This window comes from Peromyscus maniculatus, chromosome 3, assembly GCF_049852395.1.
Source record: "Peromyscus maniculatus bairdii isolate BWxNUB_F1_BW_parent chromosome 3, HU_Pman_BW_mat_3.1, whole genome shotgun sequence".
Lineage (NCBI taxonomy): Eukaryota > Metazoa > Chordata > Mammalia > Rodentia > Cricetidae > Peromyscus > Peromyscus maniculatus.
In genome coordinates, this window is record NC_134854.1 from 50,378,394 (window position 1) to 50,402,901 (window position 24,508).

Consider the following 24,508-nt stretch of genomic DNA (forward strand, 5'->3'; position numbering starts at 1 on the left):
TGTCAGGACCTTAAAGAATTAAATATGACTTTCTTAATAGGGTGCCTGAAACCCTCTCAAGTCTGACAAGTTTTCTCTGGCCCCAAACACTCTGCTTCCAAATGTGAATGAGACCTTAGCCAGGCATGGAATTAAAGACTGATAGTGGAAGACTTCTAAAACCTTTGATTGGCCTGTCAAGAATAGCTCAACTTGGAAAGCATCACCAAGACAAATGCTTTCTAGGAAAACAAGGCCCTTTCTGTACACATTACCAGCTCTTTTATTAGTATGAACCATGCTCTCCTCTTTTGGTATTTCAGGTTCTAATCACAGATTCTTCCAATTGATATCTGAAAATGACTATAGCATATTCATGGCCAGAAAAGTAAATTTGAGTTCATTTGCTGGGTCAGGGTTTCTTTCCTGCCAGAAAGGCCTGGTCCTTCAGCTTTATCTCTGCCTTCCTCTTTTTCCAACTCCCTTTTCTTTGCTTATTTTTTTCCTTTTTCATCTCTCCTAGAATAAGGGCATTGTCACTAGATCTAAGTAGCTACTTCCAATCATTAGACAAGACAGATCTAAGTTCTGACGAAGTTCAACCTTGACCCAATTCCAACAAGTTTTCAACTTTGAACATTCAATTACAGGAAAAAAAAAACTCCAATCTGTTTTCAATCTCAGACTGCTTGTCATATAAAGCTGATGAATCCAGCCTTACTTTATGTGCATGGGTGTTTTGCTTGCATGCATGTCTGTGCATTATGTGTGTGGCCACAGAAGCCAGAAGTGGCATTGGATCCCCTGGTACCGGAGTTACACATTTGTGTACCAACATGTGTATGCTAGGAATCCAACCTGGGACCTCTAGAAGATCATCCAGTGCTATTAACTGCTGAGCCATCACACCATCTCCATGAAAATCTGTCTTTGAAGGTCCTGTTCTATCCATGCCTTTTCCAAAAAGCTGACCTCAGCTACCACATTAAGCCTTGAATATTAAGTAAGTCCAATGCAAATATTTTACAAATGTTGATTTAGACTCCTTAATTCTTTCATATATTTTTCATGTGTGTGAATTGTATCTCCTACCACCCTGATTCAAACAATAAAGAGTGTTTTGGTGATATATTAACTATGTTATTTTCTACCAAGAACAAAGCTTGTTTTCACATCTACATCTTCCAGCTGCCTTACACTTTGCCATACACACAACCAACCACCTAATACTTTATTTATAACTTCATAATGTATGTTTCTTCTGTACATAATGTGATGACAAATGTCAAGTATCATCAATATGCCATCTATTCGAAGTCTCAGTTACTCATTTTCCTAATTTGAAAGAGCCTGAAAACAGTGCTGATTGAACAGCTCCAATTCCATGAGGATCCTCAGCAGAAGTCATGAGAACTGACTTGGAAAGGATTCCTCACAGTGCTGAGGAATAGAGTAATGGAAATGAAGTCATACACAAAGGTTGGATCTCATTACATCTACCAGAACAGCACTTTCTAATCACCAACTGAGTTAGTTAGAAGCACCATCAACTTTTGCATAAAGTATTTCCTGCAAATGTGTATGTTAGAGAACACGTACTGTTCTCGATAGAGCTCGACAAAAGGGAAAAACAGTAAATAGACAAAAGCACTTTAAAGTTTGTATTCATAGGATCTCTATCTCTACCTTCACCTCCAAGCACAAGCCATCAGCTCTCAGGTCCTGTCCCCACACCCCATTACAGAAAAGCAAACACTGAGAGTGAAGAAACCAGGGACGGAAAAACTGGAGTCATGGTCCCTCACACTATCTCTACATCTCTACCTTCCTCCTAATACTCTGACATCCCCACCAGGCATCAGATGTGCTCTGGTCCTTCAACAGCCCATGTGATCTTAGCACGAAGTGATGTCAAGAAGCCATAGAGGTTTTTGAAAGTCTCCCTCACAAAAGGAATTCTTACCTTCAGGCTTGAATTGTAAGTGATTTGAGGAGACATCTGACTAAGGACACCATTCTGTTTCACTCTAACATTGTAAATTGCCTGTGTCCCAAGGATTTTAATTTCCTGGAATGCCAAGTTATTGGGATCCTTGTAGTTTGGACTTGAAATTGTCACATTCAAATGGTTCTGAAACACATCAAGCATAATTATGAATAAATTATAAACACTTAGAATCCCAGCTCCTCAAACATCCATCCTAGACTACACCCCCAACCTTCTCTAAAGGCCTCTCAATTTCATCTTCTAATGTATGCTAATGGGGTACAAATTTATTTTATAATGCCAATGGAGAGAGATGAGGAAAGAGACATTTTAGAGAATTATCTTTTACAACACTAGCTGATTTTTTGTTTGTTTTTCAAGACAGGGTTTCTCTGTGTAGTTTTGTGCCTTTCCTGGAACTCACTTTGTAGACCAGGCTGGCCTCGAATTCGCAGAGATCCACCTGCCTCTGCCTCCCAAGTGCTGGGATTAAAGACATGTGCCACCACCGCCCGGCTTGATTTTCTTTTTACTATTGACTCTTTTTGATAAATATAGCTGATGTAATTATTATGAATTAAGTCCTAAGTGTATTCACCCACATAAATGGTGATATTTAAATACAGTTTCATGAAAATAGAACACATACAGTTATCTTCAGACAAAATCCCACACAATATTTATACAAATATGCACTCACTTGGGTGACAGAAAATTCACTGAATAGGTAAATGTTCTTGGCCACAGTATCTGAAAGAAGAAAAAGATGTCAGACTGGTCTGGCAACCACAGAAGATGTGTTTCACCTTCCTCTCCTTAAAACTGGCTCCTCTTTCTTTTCATGACTGAAGACACTTTACTAGATCTGTGTATCACAACTTCTTTATTCATTCATCTGTCAGATACTATGGCTGCTTATGGATCTTTACTAGTACAGATAGTGCCACAGTGACTATGAGAGACACAATATCTTTATGGCATACTGTTTTCATTTCTTTTGGATGGCACATACCCAAACATGGGACTTCTGTGCTATGTAGTTCTATTTTCAATATGTGAGGGTGTGTCTATGCTGTTCTGCACAATGACTATGCAAATTTATTTTATGTTTTGTTGCCTATGCTTTTGGTATCACACTTAAAATTACAATACCATGCCCAGTATCAAAGAAACTTCCCCTATGTTTCCTCCTAAGAGGTCGCTGTCCTCTGAGGTGCCCATTACCAAAGAAGCTTCTCATATATTTCCTCCTAAGTGGTTGCTGTTAAGTCTCTTGTCCACTTTTTCACAATAGCTAAGATGGGGAAACAACAACCATATCTATTTGCAGATTAATGAGTAAAAGAATTACAGTGCATAAATACAATGGAGTATTCTTGACTATTAAAGAAGAAGGAAGCCCTGCATTGTTAGAGCAGAGATGAATCTGGATCATATTCCACTAGGAGAAGTAGGTGAGACAACAAAGGAGAAATAATGTATGGTCTCTTTTCATACAGGAGATAAATTTTTGCACTCAGAGGAAGGGACAGGAGTTTTCAGAATCAGACAGAAGGGTAAATGTGGAAAATCTGTTCAAGGACTATGAACAATGATAAGAACAAGTTCTGGAGAGCCAATGCTGCCATTAGTGGTGATGGAAGCATCGGGTTATATTATGGTAACCATTGCACAGTGCCTCTAGGTGTGTAGCGTTTACATGGCCACACACTTGGCTTCTCTTTAGTACCATAACTGTGAAAGGATCCTTTGCAGTCCTCCCAAGGCAGTGATCCTATGGGAATCTATTTCCCAAGTTAAAGTCATGAGAATTGTTGGTGCAGTGGAGTTAAGGAAAAGAAAGAAACAAAGAGAGAAAGAAAATATACTAATGTTAGATGCACATAATCAGGAATGTGTACACTTGCTACCTCCTTGACATGGGTGTGTCTTTCATATCTTCAACAGTTTTCCCCTAGGGACTCAGGGGGAAGGTATGTACAATGAAGGCGAATTACAGGAACAGTGTTAAAAATGTGCCCTTGAGATGTCTTTTAGCAATGAAGTGAAAGCCTGTTAGACATGACTCACCAAGGAGAGAATTCAGAAAAAGAGAGAAAGAGAGACAGAGACAGAGAAAGTCAGAGAGATGCTCTCCCTCCTCCATCTGAGGTTCGTCTGTCATGGCCTCTGACCAGTACATGCAGAAGCACCTGTTTTCTCTCGGAGGATGCTCTAGGATGCCTGGTGAGATTTCACCAACAGCTGAATGGCCAGCAGGGCTGAAGGGACAGAGTCAGACATGCAGGTCTGCAGTGGCCACACCCTCTCACTGCACTCACCCTTCGTCTCCCCATCATCCCAGAACAGCTCTCCTCTTGCTTCTTTATTTTCATCCAGAGCAATGATAAGACCAAGAGGGTTCTTCCGGCTGTGGGGAACAGGAGCACAAGACCCAAATCCTTAGTGCTCAAAAAATTTTATGAATCATTTGCATTAAATTCACCTGGAAAAAGTTACTAGCTGTAGATGCTCTATTCTCCTTCAAATATAAAGACAAGATTGGCAGGCCCCTCTCTCTCTAGTACCAAAATTCACAGGAGATGGGAAGACCCTAAAGCTCAGCAATAAGTATATATGAAGGAGGTGGGAATGTGAGAGCAGAATCAATAGAGCAATAAAAAAAATGTGGCTGCAAGTATCATTTTGAAGACAGATTATTAGAAGAGGGAGAAATCTTCCACAACAGTATTATGGCTAGGTGTTTGGAGTTCATACCCTGAGAATTGTCAATTGCTATGAAAAAGACATATTTTTTTCCCTCATAAGACAGTTTTTTTGATAAAGCAAAAATATATAATAGGGTCATATAGAGACTGTCCACTTTCCTTATTTTGATTACTTGTCATTTTGTCTTGAGAAAAAAAGCATATATTCAACCAGTAATTAGGACTGGTAGCAATCACTCTGCTGGAGGAGTTGGAGATAATACCTTGAGTTTACCTTGGACCTTTGAGAAAGCAGCTGGAAATGGAGAGTGGAAAAAGCCTTGTGATAAAGCATTTTTCAAATATGCATAGCCTTTTGCAAAAGGTAACGTGGGAGACGCCTGCATGCAGTGAAACAGGTGACTTCCAGGAGACGAGAATAGTATGCTTTGGCCAGGGCTGGCCTGAAGGCTGAAGGCACTGCAGGAAACTGCAACTCAAGACAGTGTGAAGCTAGGCTGGACTGTTCCTAAACATGAGCCATGGAGTCCAGATTTCAAGCAGGGCAGCAACAAGTCCACACTCTCATTTTAGGAAGGGAACGCTTGTGCCCAACAGCCTGATGCTGAACAATCAGAGAAAGAGTGACCAGAACTCTTTGTATTTATCTCCACATAAAGTCAATAGTGTGACATTTTAGGATAATAAATGGAGCTCAATGGAAAACACAGCTTTTCAGAATTCTAAGAACTAATTCCCAGGCTATTAAAACCAAATAATCTAATACTTTCAGGGACACATGACAGAAACACGCAGCTCTTCAGTGGCATGCAGATGGAGTCTACAACTGGAGTCAATGACATGTAAAGGAAGTCTGTGACGTTGGTGGGTGGCTAAGTGTGTGTGTGTGTGTGTGTGTGTGTGTGTGTGTGTGTGTGTGTGTGTGCACACGCGCGCGCGCGCCCTCCTGTCCTAGAGTGGTTGATATACCTAGTATCGTGCTATTGGAGAACACTGATTTTCCCTCTCCCAGCAGGTATATGTGACAGCTTAGCTGTTAACCTTTACCTAGTAGCTAGGTTTTTATTAGTTACGAATAGAAAATAGCTCAGTGGGAGGAATAGAAATGAAGGTGAAGTTTATAATGAGAATATGTGAACCAAGACAGGGAACCAATGATAGACATGCAGGTCAAGGCAGGGAGGCCTGCCCAAGATAGTCTTCCCAAGACATGAGGCTTTCAATGACAAAGCTGGACATGCCTTGGGAAACCAGGAAGGCTGAGCATTCTAGCTGTCAGCCTGTTCTGACACATTCAGAGAGTTGGGGAGGGAGTAGATTAAAATATCTCAAAATCAATCAGGGTGCAGCTCTAGGTCATAAACTTCTAGAGGAAAGGTCAAGTGAAGTCCAAAGGGACATACCCCACTCTGAGACCTTTCCCACCCAGTCTGGTCAACAGACTACCCCAGGAATGCTCCCCTTTGTCAGCCATGCACCCCCTTAAAAGCATCACAGGCTGTACCTGGCTGTTGTAGTTGTGCCTGGCTGTTGTGTGGGGAAGATGTAGCCTCCTCGAAGGTGAAGTCCAATTTTATCTCCAGGAAGTTCCATCTCAATGCTTTGCTTTCTCCATGTCAATTGTCCCCCCTAAGATAGGTAGATGAATCAAACACATTAGCTTCATAGTATGTGGCCCTCCAGGGACCACCATCATGCTGAGTTCTCTATGGTGCTAATTCTTTTCCATGTAGCAGAAATACTCTCTACCCAGATAATCAAAAAAAGAAGCTAAAAATGTAAGTCAGTTCAGGGTTTGTAAAACATTTTTGCCATGCTAAGCCTGTTTGATGTATATTATGTGAACTGATAACCTCTGAACTTGTCATCTGATTTCTGGTCAAGCTCAAATCACCCATGAGGCTCTCTAAGGCTTGCTCATGAGAAGCCCTGTGAGTCTTTATCTTATTGCTGAATGCATTGCATATGTGTTAAGTTGCAGGCTTGCTCTACCTGAACTGTGCTGTGAAATTATAGGAAACACTACAGAAACATTCCTCTTTGCAAAAATGGTAGTTCTTAGCTCCAAGGAGGCACCTCTCTATGCAGCTGCAGCTGTAGTCTTGAGTTTAAGAAAAGTTCCAGTTACTTACGGTCTCATAGTCATACCAGATGGCATCAGGCACATATGCCTTCACTTTCTCTGCACCCTAAAATAAAATAAAAAAACACATTATCGTCATCCCTCAGCCTCTGAGGGCATGAAGCAGATACCTTAGCATAGGGGGTTTCTCCGCCGTATTTGGAAAAGGTAGGCATAGTCTTGTTTTCTCTGTTGTTGAACTATGCCTTTCTCCTAGTACAGGTAAGAGAACTATAGCCTGGCAATCTGGGGCAGGGGGATCACAAATGGGAGGGATTATAATTAGGAATAATAAAAATGATGATAAAATACACTGTGGGGACAATTCCAGCTTTCAGTGAATTATTGAATTTTCTCTGTAGCTCATACGTTAGATGCTGCTATAATCTCTACCTTTGAAGTTGGGAAGCCTACACAAATAACTCTTCTGGGCCAGCAATTCTCACCTAGCTGGCAACGATCATCAACCCTGATCACTTTGACTTTAGAGTAAGTGTTGGTCTCTGTTTCATCCTGACTCCACATCTCAGAGCAATAATAATCAGTTATAATTGACCCGATGAGCCAGAAGCTCATTCCCAAATCTAAGTGACTAGTTTGTGCTTTTACACTGGTTGAGAACTTGTCTAGAATAAGAGACCTCTAAAGAAGAAAACATAAATCAGATATGCTACTACAAAATACCCCTGCATACTCTTCCCTGTTGACTCAACCACAGATTTTTGCAGCAGTTGGGGGAGAAGATTTGGCGAGTAGTGATCAGGAACAGAAGCAGAGGTTGCCTGCCTTCCTCTGTGAGAACACTTGCCTCATCCAGAACAGGAGTGATGAGGAGCCCTGGTCCCCACAGAAACTGCCGGTTTATGTCCCAAGTATTGATGTCCTCATAGAACCTAGATAGCAAATGATAGGTCAGAGAGAGATGGGCCCAGGGCTTTAAATCTCTCCTACAATCTAACCAAAGCATGTAAGCTACCTGGAAAACAGCCACAATCACTGTGCCACACCTACTACTGCCCCACCTCCTCCCATCCCATGTAGATCTGTGTCCCCAACCAAACCCATGTGCCTTCCTGCTCTTCCCCCAGGTGACACAGAAGTTCCTATTCCAGGATCTACACTAAGCTGGCCCCAGACTAGGCTATTGTTTGCTGTATCTCTCTTCAGAAAATAAGTAAAAATAATCTACAAATTTTATGACCTTAGCTTATTGTCAAGAAAGATCTGGGGCCAGGCGGTGGTAGCACATGCCTTTAATCCTAGCACTTGGGGGGGGGTGCAGAGGCAGGAGGATTTCTGTGAGTTCAAGGCCAGCCTGGGCTACAGAGTGAGTTCCAGGACAGGCTCCAAAGATACATAGAATCCTTGTTTGGAAAAACCAAAAAAAAAAGAAAAGAAAAAAAGAAGGAAGGAAGGAAGAAAGGAAGGAAGGAAGGAAGGAAGGAAGGAAGGAAGGAAGGAAGGAAGGAAGGAAGGAAGGAAGGAAGGGAAAGAAAGAGAGAGAGAGAGAGAGAGAGAGAGAGAGAGAGAGAGAGAGAGAGAGAGAGAGAGAGAGAGAGAGCGCGCTAGATCTAGGGACACAATGCCAGCAATCTCAGATATGTGGGTAGATTTCTTGCCAAGTATATGCAAAGCCTTGGGATTGATTTATGGCGTGTGCCCGCATGTGCGCGTACACACACACACACACACACACACACACACACACACACACGCACGCACACACACTCCTGCATACCTTGCTTGGATGGCTTTATATTTTACTCTGCTATTATGACCTTGTCAACATCACAAAGTTTGCATTAAAAGAACGTTGGGAGGACTTACTCGTGCAGAAGGGGCCTAGCCACCGTGTCTCCCCGGCTGTGGGCACGGTATAAAAGAGTGTAGAGGTAAGGCAGCAGAGTGTATCGGATGTTAAGGTAGTGCCTAGATGAATTCAACAGCAAGGAATCAGCTCCAAAAGAGGCAGGATCCTGGTCCTAAAAGGAAAGACACGTTTGCAGTTGTGAATTGACTATGGGGAAGCTGTGCATACCCAGAACGATCCCAGATATCACACAGCGTAACCCAGGGTTTAAAGCTGCATGATCTGGGCCCTCGGCTGCACCTTGCCTCTGAGTGTGGCACAGCTGGAAGGTAGAACCACAACGTTGAGTAAGTTGCCATGGCAACTTACCCTGCCTCCTCGTTCACGGGTTCAAACTGCCCTGCTGAGAGACTGTCTTACAATATTTTGAAATGTTTCCCCATCTTCGTTCTCATTACAAAAACAAGAAAGGCAAGTAGAGTACACAGAAGTTTTATAAACCTCTTAGAGCCCCATCATTTCCATTTTTTTTTTTTTTTTTTTTTTTTTTTTTTTTTTTTTTTTTTTTTTTTGGTTTTTCGAGACAGGGTTTCTCTGTGTAGCTTTGCGCCTTTCCTGGAGCTCACTTGGTAGCCCAGGCTGGCCTTGAACTCACAGAGATCCGCCTGGCTCTGCCTCCCGAGTGCTGGGATTAAAGGCGTGCGCCACCACCGCCCGGCATCATCATTTCCATTTTTATTTTAAGGTTTCTGAGATCTTTATTTTTTGTTTTAATGGTGTGATAGTTGTCCTCAGCTTTCTGGAACCTAAGCTTCTGGCTCCGGCTGCCTTGGAAAAGGTAAGCATCTTACTTGCTGCTGCTGTCTGATCCCTTAAAGTATTCTACACAGCGTGGGATCCAGCTGCATTTCTCATTTAGGAATTTTTTTAAGACAAGTTGGCTAGGTAGCCCAGGCAAGCATCTAACTTCTGCTCCATCCTCCTGCCTCCACCTCCCAAATAGCTAGGATCAGAGGTCTGTGTCACCAGGTAGAATCTTGAATTCTTAACCCTTTGCTTGAGCTGTGCATCATAACCTGGCTGAATCTAAGGAAGCCATCCACACAAAATGAGCAACCAGTGTGTGTGTGTGTGTGTGTGTGTGTGTGTGTGTGTGTGTGTGTGTGTGAACTAAGCTGGTCCCAATGGCAACAATAAGAGAGAAACTGAGACATTGGGACATTTTATGATCAACAGGTCCTTGTTAATGGCAAGTGGGACCCAAATCTGCATACATGAAGTATATTATGAAGCTGGCTCAACAGATTTCATGGTGGGAATACAAACAGATCCACTCCTAATACACACCCAATGTACATTGATTATACTTCCCAGTTGACTTACCTTGTAGCCTTGGCCATTGTGATTCCGGGAAAATGGATAAAATGCCCCCAGCTGCATCCACCGCCTGCAGAGCTCCTCAGATGTGTCCAGGGCAAAGCCACATATATCAGCCCCTACCTATAATGACACATGGACAACATGCTTATCACACTTCCACCTCCTTCTGTTGCTTTCCACCAGGAATTTCCTAACCAAACTTTTTTGTTCAAATCTTTTACCCAGAAGGCTAATGTGGTATGGTCAGAATCATCACTGTGTGTACATGATGCTAAATGACTCCTTTCCTGCCATGGCCTCTTGATTTTGTTAAACTGAGCATGAGCACTGTATGGATAGTAGCTGGCAATACCAATAATATTGTATCACATACATTTCTAAAGTCCGACTCTGATCACACCACTCCCTTCATCAAACTCTCCACAGCTTCCTCTCTATCCCTTCTCTCAACCCTTTAAACCTGGTTCCAATCTACCCTTTCAGATAACTACCTGCTCCAGTTCTCCACACCGATCTTAGGGGCACATCTGTCACCCTCTTCATGCTCCTTTTGCTTATGTTTATTCTGTTGTCTTAAAATAAGCTTCTCCACTCATTAGCCAGTCTCCATAAATCAACTTAAGCGCCATCTTTTCTACAGAGTCTTTGGGCTTCCTCCCCTGACTCTCTGTCCCTTATAACTATATCAAATTAATAAAGAATTTTCTCAGAATCTCTCATAATGATTAATATGTACAGCCCTGTGGGTTTTTTTAAGTCCTGGCTTGCCATAATTATGGTTACTTGTATTTCTCCATATTTTGTTACTGGATGCCATTTATACTTAATTTAGCACCTTGACACAGTAAGAGTTCAATAATGTGTCTGTTGAATTTGACCAAGCAATCCAAAGCCTATACAGGGCTGCAGGGCTGTCCCTTCATCTGGGAACTCGCTACATAGGTGTGTTGCATGTATGCATGCATGGGAACTAGTTACATACTCCATGTATGCATGAATCTGACTTAGACTCAAAGATTGGCACACTTTTTGTGTGTTACACATTAAGAATATTTCAGGAGATATCAGGGTTGTACTTTCTCTTTACATCAGGCAGTTCAGACAATGATGACAACTGTAAGAGCCACAGTGATGGTGATGAAGAATGGACATTAAAGCCCTTGCCCATGACAGGCTTTATAGTATGAAAACTTATCAGAAGGAAACTTCCTGGAGACTAAAAGTCATAAGAGAGCTGGGGATAAAGACTCACCATTGGGATACCGAAAAGGTTGAACTCCAGCATGCCTGGAATGGACCACTGGAGGTCCTTCCAGGTGGCAGCATTGTCTCCCAACCAGTGGGATGCAAACTTGCCAGAGCCCGCAAAGGTAGAACGTGTTATGATGAAGCTTCTTTTGTCTGGGAACACGGTCTTCACGGCTCTGGGAAGGGACAGATATTTAGGGATCAGTGGGGAGCTCAGCTAGTCTCAGAACAACACCAATAATAAGAATATAAAAAACAAATGTCTCATTCCTCTCTGCTCCTTTTCTCCAAAAAGGAGTAGGGGGGCTGTTAGAAGCAGTCTCTACCACGACATGCATTCATGTTTTGCTTAGCTTTGTTTTATACGTATCATTAGCCTCTTAATTTCCAACAACTTCCAAAACAGCCTTGGAAAGGTTAAAAACTAGAGGTATATGAATTTTATAAAATAAAAGTAAAACTTAACATAAGTAAAAATATGTTAGTCTTTCTACCACAAGACCTCAGAAACAAAACAAAAGTGGACTTATCAACGTTACTTTTGAAAGTTTTATGTAGAAAATAATGTTAATAATGTTAATAATAATTTTATAAGAAAAAAATGTTGTAAAATTAAACATAAATGTATTTTTAAACTAAATACATTAAATGTTTTAAGTTAAAGGTCTGCATATGTACACCTAACTAAAAAATTTTGCAGAGCTGGATTAATAACTCGATGGTACAACACTTGCCTCACAGGTAAAGCCCTGAGTTTATCTCCCACACTGAAAAATCATTTACTGTGGAACTTTCCCGTTTATCTCAAAATAGCTAAAATTATACCTGTTATTTTGTTAATCAGTGAAATTGTTCTTGGTCTAGTTTCTTGCTGTTACTGTTACATCGAAAATAAATTATCTTTACTTTTTATCATTATAGAATTTAATTTCACACAAAAGCACAGAATCCAGTAGAAGGCTCCTGGGTCCGATGTAAAAGCCCAATGGCCATGAATATCTATAAGTTACTTAACCCTCTATATCCTTTATTTTTACACTATGTAGGAAGATAAAAAGTATAAGGAGAAGGGCCTAAATTTTGTTTTGCTGTATTTTAGATATTTTCCTTGGATAATAGCTTTCTTCTTATTTTCTATTCATTAATTTACTCATTTCTTATTTCATTTTATATATTCTGCAAATACTTACTAGATTTCTTATTTTCTACATGCCAATTTCTTCACTCACTCAGTAATGATGACCATATTTTTAAAATATTTTGTCAGCTTTAAGTATTTGTATGTGTGTGCCTACGCACACATTGGGTATATGCACATTAAATGCAGATGCCAGAGAGGACCAGAAGTGGGAGTCTGATTCCTGGAACAGGCAGTTGTGAGCCACCCAATGTGGGTGCTAGGAACCAACCTCTGGGAGAGCTGTACATGTTCTTAATTTCTAAGCCATCTGCCGAGGACACACCCTCCCTCAAGTTTACTTTTTGTTTTGAATTTTAACAAATATTATTTATGAGTCACTATGCCTCTTTCAGATCCATAATGTGATCACATATAAGTTTGTAATAATAATGAACTCACTCTGCTGTGGCAATGGCCATGGAGTAGCCATACAGATTGTGAACATCATACTGCTTGCCCCAATGCTGAATTGCATCCATGCAGAGAGTCTTAGAGAACAAGTGCCCATCCAGGATCTCTGCAACAACAACAAATGACCAATCAGGGAAAACTTTCTATGCTAATTTCTTACTTCTTAACTTCCACACATCCTGTAAATATGGCTGCACTGGCCAGGTTTTTATTATAGCCATCCTGAAAACAAATGTGCTGTGTTCCAATCATCAGAAGACCATCTAGTTGATGTAATTTTCTGATACAAAAATGCATTGTGTCACCCACACACTCCTGATTCTCAGATGCAGAGAAGAGAATATAACCCAGCTAGAATTTCAATCAAATTTTCCAAACCATTATAACTGGCTCAAAATAAGAAACATTGGATGAAAGTGTAATTTAGCTTCTGCCTCCATTTTCCCTTAATCACATGTTGCACAGAGTGATTAGTAGTCTTAGTTTCACTCACATATTCTCTACTCCTACTCAACCATTGTGGCTCCCACAGAAATGAAATGTGTATTCTATTTATTAATATAGATTCTTGACAATTTATTTACTTCTGATGTATTTTTTAAATTCATTCTACATGTTAATGCCAGATTAATACTTCTAAAATGAGTTGACAATCCTACATCCCTCTGACAAAACTATAAATAGCTTCTATCACAGAAAGAATTAAGTGAGGACTGTTTGGCCTCCCATCAAACCTCTTCAACATTTGATTCTCACCTACATCTGCCTCAGTTTCCTAGTTTGTCTTCAGACTGAAGTTACCATGAGTGTTATAACCCTAGAAGTTTCGTTTCTTTCTTGCTCAAGATATAAATTTCTTCTTGGCTCTGTATCTTTCTTCAAACAACAATTAATACTGTGGTTCCATAACCATATCCTCAGAGGTTGAGGTTCATTTGACTATATGGTTCATGTTCACTCTTCAAGTTGTGGTCAGCACCAGATGTATTCCTCACCTGAAGGTCAAGACTACCCATCTGGTCTCTCTTGTAAGCTCTATGAGATTCACCTTGAAAGTGGCACTAACTAATCACTAGCCTCTGGATTCTGCATCATATGTGTTTTGTAATTTCCTCTACAACAGCATGGACTAGGCATAGAAGAACTAGATTATCCATTGAGAATTTATGCCTCTTCAGAGAACCATGGACAGTATATTGAGTTTCTTTCCTAGTTTTCTCTATGTAGTGCCCACATTCCTTTCCCCGTGAATATTATTGTTCAGTGGCTCAGGTCTATCCTTGTAAATTTAAAATATCACATACACCTTGCCACATCAATCAAGATGTCCACAATGACTTACTTGGTGTGAATGGGGGATAATTGAGGTTGTTTCTGGAACATCCTGAAACTGAGCCATCAACAAAGTTGGAGACTTCATTCATATCCTACCAGACAGAGAGCAAAATCTATTAGACAAAGAAGCATACTGTGTTTATATAATGGTAGTGTGTTTTTGTTTCTGAGGATCAGATAAATTACTCTACATATTTCTTTTTAAGAATGTCCCATGCATAAGGTAGAAATATAGATCTCTATCTTCCCAACTCACTAGAAATTTCATAGAGGAAGTTCTTAGAATAGCTTCAAAATGATGCATGTCTATAGTTACTGAAAGTAACAAATTTCCAAATAGATTATCCAAAAAGTTTCAATTTATTTCCTGTCATATATTTCAACCTACAGTATTATATGCCTAAATATATCCTACATATAGGTACATACATAAATATACATGTATATCTAGAGAAGGGAGACAATATATCCATGTGCCAGAGCTGTGAAAACTGAAGGTCTGGAGGGGTAGATAGCAAAACTAATTTTAGACATCTTTGGTTGCTATCATTTTACAGAATTTTTAGCTGATTGTATTATTTGAATTTTCTATAGTTCTTTTATAAATAGAAAACTTTCAACTGTGGGCCTAAATTTCATTCAACAGCATCTGTATTACACCCATATTCATTTGACATTTTATGAGACATTGCTCCTTTATACTTCCAGAAGGTATCTTATACCTGAGCACTTTGGTTGGATCAGTCTGTCATCATGTCTGAACAAAACCCTAAGCTGACAATTGAACAATCGTGTGCTTTCTGACACTGTGAGCAACATGTGACCCTTGCTTTCAGCTTCTTTCTATGCTCCATGACTCAAAGACAGCCAGAGATAGACACTGTGAATGTCTCCATGGGTCAAAGTGTTCAAACTCACAATCCAAATGCCATCAAACTCCACATCCTTGTGGAAAAGCTCAAGTTCTCTTGCCCACCAAACAGCACACTCGGGATTGGTGTAATCAGGAAAGACAGTTGTTCCAGGCCAGACCTGTGGGAGACAAAAAAAAGAGAGAACACTGATAATAAATTAAGTGAATGCAGAATAAGCAAAGAACTTTATGTAGGAATTCCTAATGTGATCATGGAGACAGAGATAGAAAGCCATAAGTCTTCTCAGTGTAGAGTAAATCACTTAGAATATGGAGACTCAGTCACTCTCAATTGAAATGAAAAGCCACTTGAGAAAATTAATTTTAAAAATGTTGATTGGCTATTTAAATGAATAAATCTAAGGATAAAAGCACTGTCCTGTTTGCCAGTCTTCAGCTCTGGTTCACATTTCCATGTTGCTTCTCCTACTTTCAGGTCTAAGAATTGAAAATGGAGATAGGTTTTGTCTGAATTTCAATTGACCCATTATAATCTATAGATTCTAACATTACTTACTTTTCTCTATTCTTTCTCTATCCAATTCCCTCGGACACTATATTTTGAAGGGCTATTGTGGATATTAAAAGTTAAGCAGAAGATAATACCTTCATGAAAAACAAGATAATAAAAGATTTCAGGGGAAAAAGTGGTAAGTATATTATTCATTGACAGGAAACTGAGTCAAGAGTGGCATGACTCTTTTCAATTGGATTTACCTAGTAGGCAGTGACTAATGCCAGTTTCAGTGGAGCAATGTGAGAAGCAGGAGTGTAGTGGCAAGAGGAGACAGAGTAAGGAAATGGACACTCAATGAGTGAGTTGTCATTGAATGGATCTGGCTGGGAAAAAACATGTAAGAGCTGGAGTAGATAGTAGGCATTTGGGTATGAAAAGGCAAAAAAAAAGCTTATCCTCAGCATGTCAAAGTTCTTTGAAGATGTACAGGACAACCACACACTTATCCACAACCACTCACACTCCAGCCAGAGATAAAACCACCACTTCCCTATTAAATTACCTCTCCAATGAGTGCATTTACACCGTCAGAACTATTCACCCAGATTTTCATTGCTGAACCTCTGTCATATGGGCCATAGGGATCACTTGGGAGTGAGTTATTGGAAATGGCTGGATCCTAAGAAAAGAGAAAACACATGAAAAAACTTACTTTAAGCTAAAGGTTGAATCTCAATGAAGTCTCCAATAAAATAGGCACATTCAAATGTTGCTGAAAGCATATTTTCATTTCACTGGAGGCCAAGTAGGGAGAAGGGGACATAATGAAAAGAATGAGCAACCACCTAATTTCAGAATTAAAAAGGAAGTACATACCAAAATGATAATAAGTTTCTGCCCATTGTTGTGTAGCTCCTTAACAAACTCCGGGAAGCCTTTAAAATTAACTGGGTCATAAGTGAAGTCCTTCCTCTGGTCCATATAATCAATGTCAGCATGCTGAACATCCTGAAAGAATACAAGCGTCCACGATTTAGTGCCTATGAATTTCCCTGCTAAAGGGAATCACCAAATTATCACCATTAGCATCTAAGATGAAAACCAACTCCTGTGCTGGAACCTAAATGCAGTGCTATTGGTTGTCCAAATACATCTTTTTGAAGAGCAATTTGGAAAACAAATTGCCTCATTATCTCCCTAAGGCTCAGCCCCACCCCTGATATCAGATTAACTGCACAATTTATGACAAACCACTGGGGCTATCTAAACAAAACTCACCCTACACACAAGACAAAGAGAGGAGGGGGATATTTCTTCTCCCTTCTTTCTCGTTTCACTATCATAATAATCCTAATAACTATTTTTGTCACCTTTACCACAGTCCATCTGTGTGTATTCTTTCCTAGTTTTATATGAAAGTAGCGACACTGGAACAAAGTTTATACTGTGCCTATGTCTAGGAAATGAAGAGGGAGACAGAACAGGGTTGTTCTAGTTTTTTTAATTCCCCCTTTATGTCTTCGAGACACCCCATTTCCCATTACAGCCTCCAATATAATAGAAATATTCAAAATCAGCCACTCAAAGCAGAAACATTTTAGTACAACATGTACACTATGCTTCCTTCTTGAACTTTCAAGACTGGATGCTCATATGCAACTCTGAATTATTTTCAGGTCCATTTCTCAGTATTTCTTTTCACATCTTATTCCACTGTGCACCAAGAAATCCTCTTCCCCCACCCCCAGATTACTCAGGAAGGCAATGTCTGCCTGTATGTAAGAAAAACCATACAGAGCAGAGAGGCACAGTGGTGCTGGCGATCTGAACTGGCGACCCTGTTCCTTTGGCTATCTACTAGTAAATGGGGTTTATATCCTAACTAGGGTTGAAAATGGGATTCTGCAGTAAGTAAAGAAGACATGAGCCGGGCTTACGAGTCCACATGGGCATTCTCACTATTCTGATGGCTGGGCTTATTCTCCTCACCTCAGTTCTGCCTCTGCTGTTCCTGTCTCTCATTTCCCTCTCACCCCAAGAGCCATAGTCCCTGAGGGCTGGAAGACAAGAGACGCCAGCCAAAGACTGGAGTCACCTACCCAAATGTCTTGCACAACTCTCATTTACTGTCTTCCCCTAGTCACCCTGTGTTTTTAAATCTCACTCTTCCACCTGTTCTAGTTTCTCATTTTCTTCCCAGTTCCAAGGTCTACTGAAGTTCTATTTCAAATACAAAATAAATGATCACAGTGTGCGAGAAGACAAGTCCTGTCCACTGACTAGTAAACAGCCACCCAAACACCACTGCAAAACAAATGGACCTCAACCTTGTCATTTGATTTTGGGATAAATCTACTTAAATGTGAATTCTATCACCAACAAGCTAAATGGGTACAATGAAACTACTTCCCTAATTTAGCTTCGGTTTCTTACCTGTGTCTGTGCAAAAAAAAAAAAAAAAAAGCCAGTTAGATGATTTGGACCTGAACCAGTTTCATGTGTGTGCACACATGCGTGCATGCGTGTGTGTGTGTGTGTGTGTGTGTGTGTGTGTGTGTGTTGCCTAACTCTTCTCTTCTTCAATGTCTTCTCAAAATATCTGTTAACATTTATTAAATGATAAGGGGTTGGGAGATGGAAGATGGAAGACCTGCTTTATGAATTAACTCACACAAAACCCGAGAATCAAGTTTATACCAAGGTCTTGGAGAGCTCTTGTATCACTTTTATAGTCAATCTCTTCCATGATATTTTTGAATCAAAACAATTCAACCAAGACTATATAGAAGGTAATAAACCTATATGGAGAAGCATAAGCTAAAATCTGAGCTAAAGACAGAATTAACTTAGCTGTGGGAGCCCGTTCTTGGGTTCCTCGTGGCTTTACCCAGCAGGTCCGAATAGAGGATGATCAGGACCACGGGCCTGAGTGCAGGTGTCTGAGATGGTCTGCACTTGGCTGTGCTGGAGAGGAGGTCTTTTGCTCCACCCCTTGGCGTCTCTATAAAAACCCTGGGCCAGAGACAGTCGGGGCCCGTTGGAATAGGTTCCAGGCCCTCTCGAGGCTATCCTTTATTTTCTATCTGTTTATCTCCGCAAGATTCTCCGCTATAAATCCTTCTATCTAATATTTCCTGCTGCTCGCACTCAAGAAAACTCTGGGAAGCTGTGGGGGTGGTGGGTAAACGCCCCACACCTAGCTCAAAATTAAGTTCTGTAAAAATGCAGTCAAGACAATAAGCATGAGAAAATTGAATTGATAAAACAATACACAGTCAGAAACCAGGTTTTTGCCTCATCTATATTATTAGTCTTTAAGTAGCACTTCCTACTGAAGAGAACCACAGTTCTTTGAAAACGAGTGATTGATCTGACAAACCCTCTAGTATTCTAAATGCATAAAAGTCATTTTATTACCAGAATGGGAAAGAATTCAAAGAGGGAAAGTATGGAGAAGGTAGAGGCTGTTCCTGTTCCTCTGTGGATTTCGTTTTGGAGAACTATGTTCAAGCTTACTTACATATGGGAGCTGTGCTGCACGGTTTCGATCCACAACTTTCTTCATATTGTCTAGGGTTCCATAATCGTACCGGCTGAGCTGAAACCCAAGTGCCCAGTATGAAGGCAGAGTTGGCCGCCCGATGAGCTGAAATAAATACGTGGAATGAAAGTCAGTAATATTGTGTGTGTGCACATGCATGGGGGGGCGGGGGTTGCATGTGGCAGACAGAGGTCTATGTAGGATGTCTTCCTTAATTGCCCTCTCCCTTAATTTGAAGGCAAGATCTCACACTGAACTTGGAGCTCACTAATTAGCCCCACTGTATAAGTGGCTGGTGAGCACACCCCAAGGATGGCCCTGTCTTTGTCTCCCCATGGGGAGATGACAAGCATACACCACTGCACCCAGCTTTTTACAGAAGGACGTGGGTCCTCATGCTCATGCAGCAAGTCATCTTTTACCAACTAATTCATCTCACAGCTCAATGCTTTTTAAGATAAAGCTATTTTATGCATTGGTTTAGGGCACAAAATATATTGTTTTCGGGTGTATTGATTCATTAACATTATAATGCCAGTCAACTTTTTTTTTCTTTTTTCTTTTTTCTTTTTTTTTTTTTTTTTTTTGTTTTTCAAGACAGGGTTTCTCTGTGTAGCTTTGGAGCCTTTCCTGGATCTCGCTTTGTAGCCCAGGCTAGCCTCTAACTCACAAAGATCCGCCTGCCTCTGCCTCCCAAGTGCTGGGATTAAAGGCGTGCGCCACCACCGCCTGGCCAGTCAACTTTTATATCTCCCTTTTAAGAGTAAGGGCACATTTTGGTATCTTTATATCCTTTCACATTTTTATAATATAAAACATTTCCATTGTGTATATAAGGTCTGTCCTATGTCTGAAATGTATCATCTCAGGCATGTCTAACTCACACGTGTGTGTTAAGTTTACATCTCTTAATGTTTGGTACGTAGGATTTCCTCAGTCATAACCATGATTTCATGTTTACCTCTAGATATTCTTGAACAACTTCCTCAGGTGTATTCCCCAAGAAGACATAGAAGTCCAGAATCCCCCCAATGGGGCGGTATGTGATTGCTGGAGTAGGCTGAAGGGTAACCTCTTAAAATATTAAAATAGAAGAAAATAAACATTAGGGTTCGTTCTATTAAAATGACTACAAAATTTATAGCCATAGACACTAACTACCTGAACTTTGGTAAGGTGATTTTTAATGCCCCATGTGTTGTATATAAAGAAACAAATTCTTACATACATGAGAGTTAAAATATTTGTTCAGCAACAAACATCAATAGCAGGAAACTAGAATGTCCTAACTCCTGTGCCATGTCCCAGGCTCTGTCTAAAGAACAACCAGCCTCACAAACGAATCCAGAATTAGTCCCTGCAGCACAATAGTTACTTGAGGCTGATGGCCATTGTTACTGATACCCCTAGTTACCCAAAATCAGAGCCCCTCAAAATAACTCAGCTGTCACAAATCCATTCCATGGAAGCAACTCTAATCTCCTCTCAGACAATGAACATCAGTAAATACTGTCACAAGAATGTCCCATGCCCCATCTGTTTCCTGCGCATGCCCATTTCACCTTGCCTGCTATTCCTGAGATTCTGTACATGCTCATTTCACCTTGCCTTCCTGACACTTGTTCTCTACCCATGCCCACCTCACCTTGCATGCCACTGTTAAGATGGTGTATAAGCTTCAAGTTACAATCATCCCTTTCAGTTACTCAACCCCGAGCACACCTGTCTGTATAATCTTTGCATATGCAAATAAACTCTGACTTTTGCTTCCTGGTCTCTTTCTGGCAGTTTAGTTTGCAGGCCCACAAAAATTAAATCTTAGAGGGTAGAAGAAAAAAATCTCTCTGAACCTGTCATTCTTGTTCTACACTTCATTGTTACTATAAATACACAGCCCAGCTAGACACTCTGAAGTACTAGCCTCAGTGAAGAAGAGTCAAAGTAAAGCAGGTCAAAGACTATATCATAAATACCAAGTCCCATTACTCTCCAATCACCCTCCTGAGAAGTTGTCTCCTAGCCTTGTTCTATGTCTAGGGATAGAGGGCCTCAGAGTCTTCTGAAAGCACTCTTAGGTCATATAGAACTAATTCACACAGAGAACCTACGACCTTGTAGCTTTCCCATTAAGTCTTGACTCAACTCATTTTTGTGATTCCTTTTAAAACCACCTGAAACTGGACAGTCAATGTATTCGTTTTGTCTGTTCTTGGGCTGTTTGTATTCTAGAATGATCTTGGATCATCTAGACTGCTTCTCAAAACAAAACAAAAACTATAGTGAAGAATTAGATCTTTCTTGCTTACTTAATCCTTAAATTATTGCAAGTCGATATGTCTATAAAAGAGCATAACTTATGAGAAAAAGGCTTATGCAGACCTTTGGCTGTTAAATCAATGCTTATTATCATTATCTATATTCATCTTGTATGGACATGAAAGACTGTGTGGGCTACACCTTTGAATAACACTGACCTAATCCAATGATAATCAATTAGGAGAGTAAGGCTCAATATCTTATGCCCACCATCAGCCTAGGAGATATGTATCCATCTCTTCTTCCCCTGTGGTGACTGTACTGGAACTGCCAGTCAAGATCTCTTAATGTAGAACTAAGAAGGATTTATGCTCTGTGGGTAGATCCTGTCTCACAGTGGATTACAGGAAGAGTTATCCTAACTCTGTAATAACAAATATTCCAGAAGAGGCCACCAGATTTGAGAGTTGAGCACTCAGGAGAGAATCCTTTGCACACAGATCCCATGAGTAACCAGGTAGGGATGTCACAGCTAGAGAGCACATCCAGCCATGCTTTAAACATTGTGAAAGGGATTCATTCATTCAACCATAGTGCTATAAAAGGGGCTGTGATATATTATATGCTTGTTTGTTTAGGAATATTTCTTTGTCCTTTACCCATGGCATTGCTGTTCATCAGAAACACCCCAAATGATAATCCACTATTATCTTCAAGGCACAGGAAAAATGTCTGTACACCATACAAGTTATTTCCTTCCTGTAGGAAGACAATTAAAACACAAACATTCACAATTAGTCTAAACATCATGATCAATGAAGATGTCAATGAACTTTATGAGTTCAGGTCTCTATTTAGAGGATGTTAACAAGTGAGTTGGTGCTTTCTCAAATAATGCACCAACTCTGACCATTAATCTAGTATGTATATGGAGATCTTGACTTTTGTTAAAATATGGAAGGATATGAATTCTGAAACTATTGTTCATAGAATCTCTATTCTCAAAGAGGACTATGTGATCCTAACTTAACCTCATCTGCAAGTGGTCTATCAAATTTTAATATAAATCAGCATCCATAAGGAGCTCTAAGTGGTTGAAAGTTCACACTGCCCCATGGTAGAAGCTGCAGATTAGGTCACCATCACCAGTTGCTCCTTATAAGCTGCTCTCTCAACACATTTTCCATTTGTCAAATGGATTTTGGGTAGCATGTGTTTAAGTGAGACAGAGAAGGGATAAGACGCTGTCTCTCCTGCCTGAAAAACAGTTTACCACAGGCTCTTGATTTCCATGGGAAATTTACTGAGGATATTCTATGTGCCATGTATTCTTCTTGATACTTTACATGTCTCAGTCATTTAATCCTCACTATAACCTGTAAGATGAGTATGTAAACCCCACTTTAAGTTTCACACTCACGGACTGATCTAGCTAAGCACCTGACATTACCCTCATTTTACAGATGAGGAATTCAAGACCCAGAGCAGTAAGAACTTGCTCAGAATCACATCACTGATAAGGAGAAGATCTCAAAAGCAAAACCAAGCAGTGTCACTCCAGATTCTCCCTCTAAACTGCAATGCCATGTGACACTCGAGATTAAGGTTGTGATATTCACAGGAAAGGAACCTGAAAGCTTACATCATTGGGAGTTGTGTCCCTGGAAAACAAGGACCAGGTCTTCCAATTCATGTCATGCCGGTACTGCTGGTGCACATGTTCACCCAGACCGTATACGTTAGCACTTGGCAGTCGGGTGGAGAGCTGCAGGAACTGGTCGGAGAAGAGGAGGGGCCCAATACTTGAGTCAAACCTAGACACAGGACGGAAGCACAGACCTGAGTGAGAAGTAGGGTGAGAAGGACAGAGCTGCTTGCCCAAGGGCTCTTCACAGCTCACTGACTCCATAGGCCCTCTCCAAGTCTTCCTCTGACATTTTCCCATAGATACCAAGAGGCAAAACATCTCCAGGCCAGGTACCATTGTGGTACAACCCTTATGTCTGTTCCTTAGACACCTTACCACATGACCAGAGCACTGTACTTAAAATGGCCATAGACATTTAGTAAGTGTTGATTCGTGCTCACATGATTAGACAGATGGGAGAAAGGGAAAATAAAAATGTTCAGATAGAAGAAAGTAAAAGGAAGAAAGAATTCTCTCTCTCTCTCTCTCTCTCTCTCACACACACACACACACACACACACACACACACACACTTGGAACACAGTAAGGTCAGCAGCTTACACACTTCCCCTTATCACTATCTTCCTACTCCCACCCCCCCCCTTGATAAACTTCCAAAACTTACAGCACACGGTTATTGCTTTTTCTGGTGACTTTGATGCCAAATGGCTGTTTGGAGACCTCAACTTGGTAGTTCAAGGAAGGAGCAGCATTTCCACTGAAGGGTTGCACATGCTCATGAGGCACTTCATACCTTCCCTTGTTTTGGTCAGTCAACTGCCCAGAGAGATGAATAGAAACAAAGTCCAAATGAAAACTGACCTACCATTCAAAACTACCAGTGGCCTCTCCAGCACTAGTGCTTCCTGTGCGGATGGTCCTGGAAACTGAACACTGATCAAACTGGCATTATGTCTAAAGTAATGTGCTGGTTACATTGCCAGCTTCATATGTTTGTCTGTTGGATATATATTGATCTTCAGGTAGAGATACACTGTGATTCTGAAGGCTGTCTCTAGAAAATTCAGAGCAGTGGTAGCACTTTGATCCCTTCTTCAATTTCCATGGTATCTAGGACAAATGAGTGGGAACTGAAAGCTCATTGGTAAACTCTATATGAATTGAGGAAGTTACCACACAGCAAGAAGGCTATCAAAGACTGTAGTGGGTAGCCATTCCAGCTTTGATCTGGAAGGTCCAACCCCCATTGAGGCTTAGGTAATTGTCACGCCTACAAGGTGGGGCCAAGAGAGAACCCTGAAGACCCCAGATCCAGATGCGCTGGCTCACTTGGTTCCTGGACCCTGGATGCTGGAGGTAAACCAAGCAGAGTTCTCCAGAGAACACTGCCAGACTGCGCCACACCTTTCCCAGACCCTGTAAACTATCCCTTCACTTGTAAGTTACCCCACAAAATAAACCTCCCTTTTAACTACGTGGAGTGGCCTTAATAATTTCACCAATAAAAGACCTTGACAAACAAGTGCTATATGA

The 24,508-nt window shown here is 40.7% G+C and overlaps 1 protein-coding gene across 8 annotated transcripts in view; it reads right to left on the reverse strand.

Moving 5' to 3' along the window:
- The window catches only part of LOC102904107 (maltase-glucoamylase), a 156,876-nt gene that overhangs the window by 104,810 nt on the left and 27,558 nt on the right, over positions 1-24,508 (reverse strand). For all 8 annotated transcript variants that reach the window (XM_076566436.1, XM_076566437.1, XM_076566442.1 and 5 more), the window contains 19 exons: positions 23,640-23,791; positions 22,970-23,141; positions 21,987-22,086; positions 20,033-20,145; positions 19,051-19,176; positions 16,407-16,538; positions 16,093-16,209; positions 15,079-15,192; positions 14,168-14,252; positions 12,814-12,931; positions 11,239-11,410; positions 9,990-10,106; positions 8,624-8,778; positions 7,605-7,689; positions 6,807-6,863; positions 6,179-6,303; positions 4,288-4,376; positions 2,667-2,716; positions 1,943-2,110 (listed from right to left, as the gene is read on the reverse strand). In XM_076566436.1, coding sequence (XP_076422551.1) covers positions 1,943-2,110; positions 2,667-2,716; positions 4,288-4,376; positions 6,179-6,303; positions 6,807-6,863; positions 7,605-7,689; positions 8,624-8,778; positions 9,990-10,106; positions 11,239-11,410; positions 12,814-12,931; positions 14,168-14,252; positions 15,079-15,192; positions 16,093-16,209; positions 16,407-16,538; positions 19,051-19,176; positions 20,033-20,145; positions 21,987-22,086; positions 22,970-23,141; positions 23,640-23,791 — 2,247 coding nt within the window. The remainder of the gene's footprint in view (positions 1-1,942; positions 2,111-2,666; positions 2,717-4,287; positions 4,377-6,178; positions 6,304-6,806; positions 6,864-7,604; positions 7,690-8,623; positions 8,779-9,989; positions 10,107-11,238; positions 11,411-12,813; positions 12,932-14,167; positions 14,253-15,078; positions 15,193-16,092; positions 16,210-16,406; positions 16,539-19,050; positions 19,177-20,032; positions 20,146-21,986; positions 22,087-22,969; positions 23,142-23,639; positions 23,792-24,508) is intronic.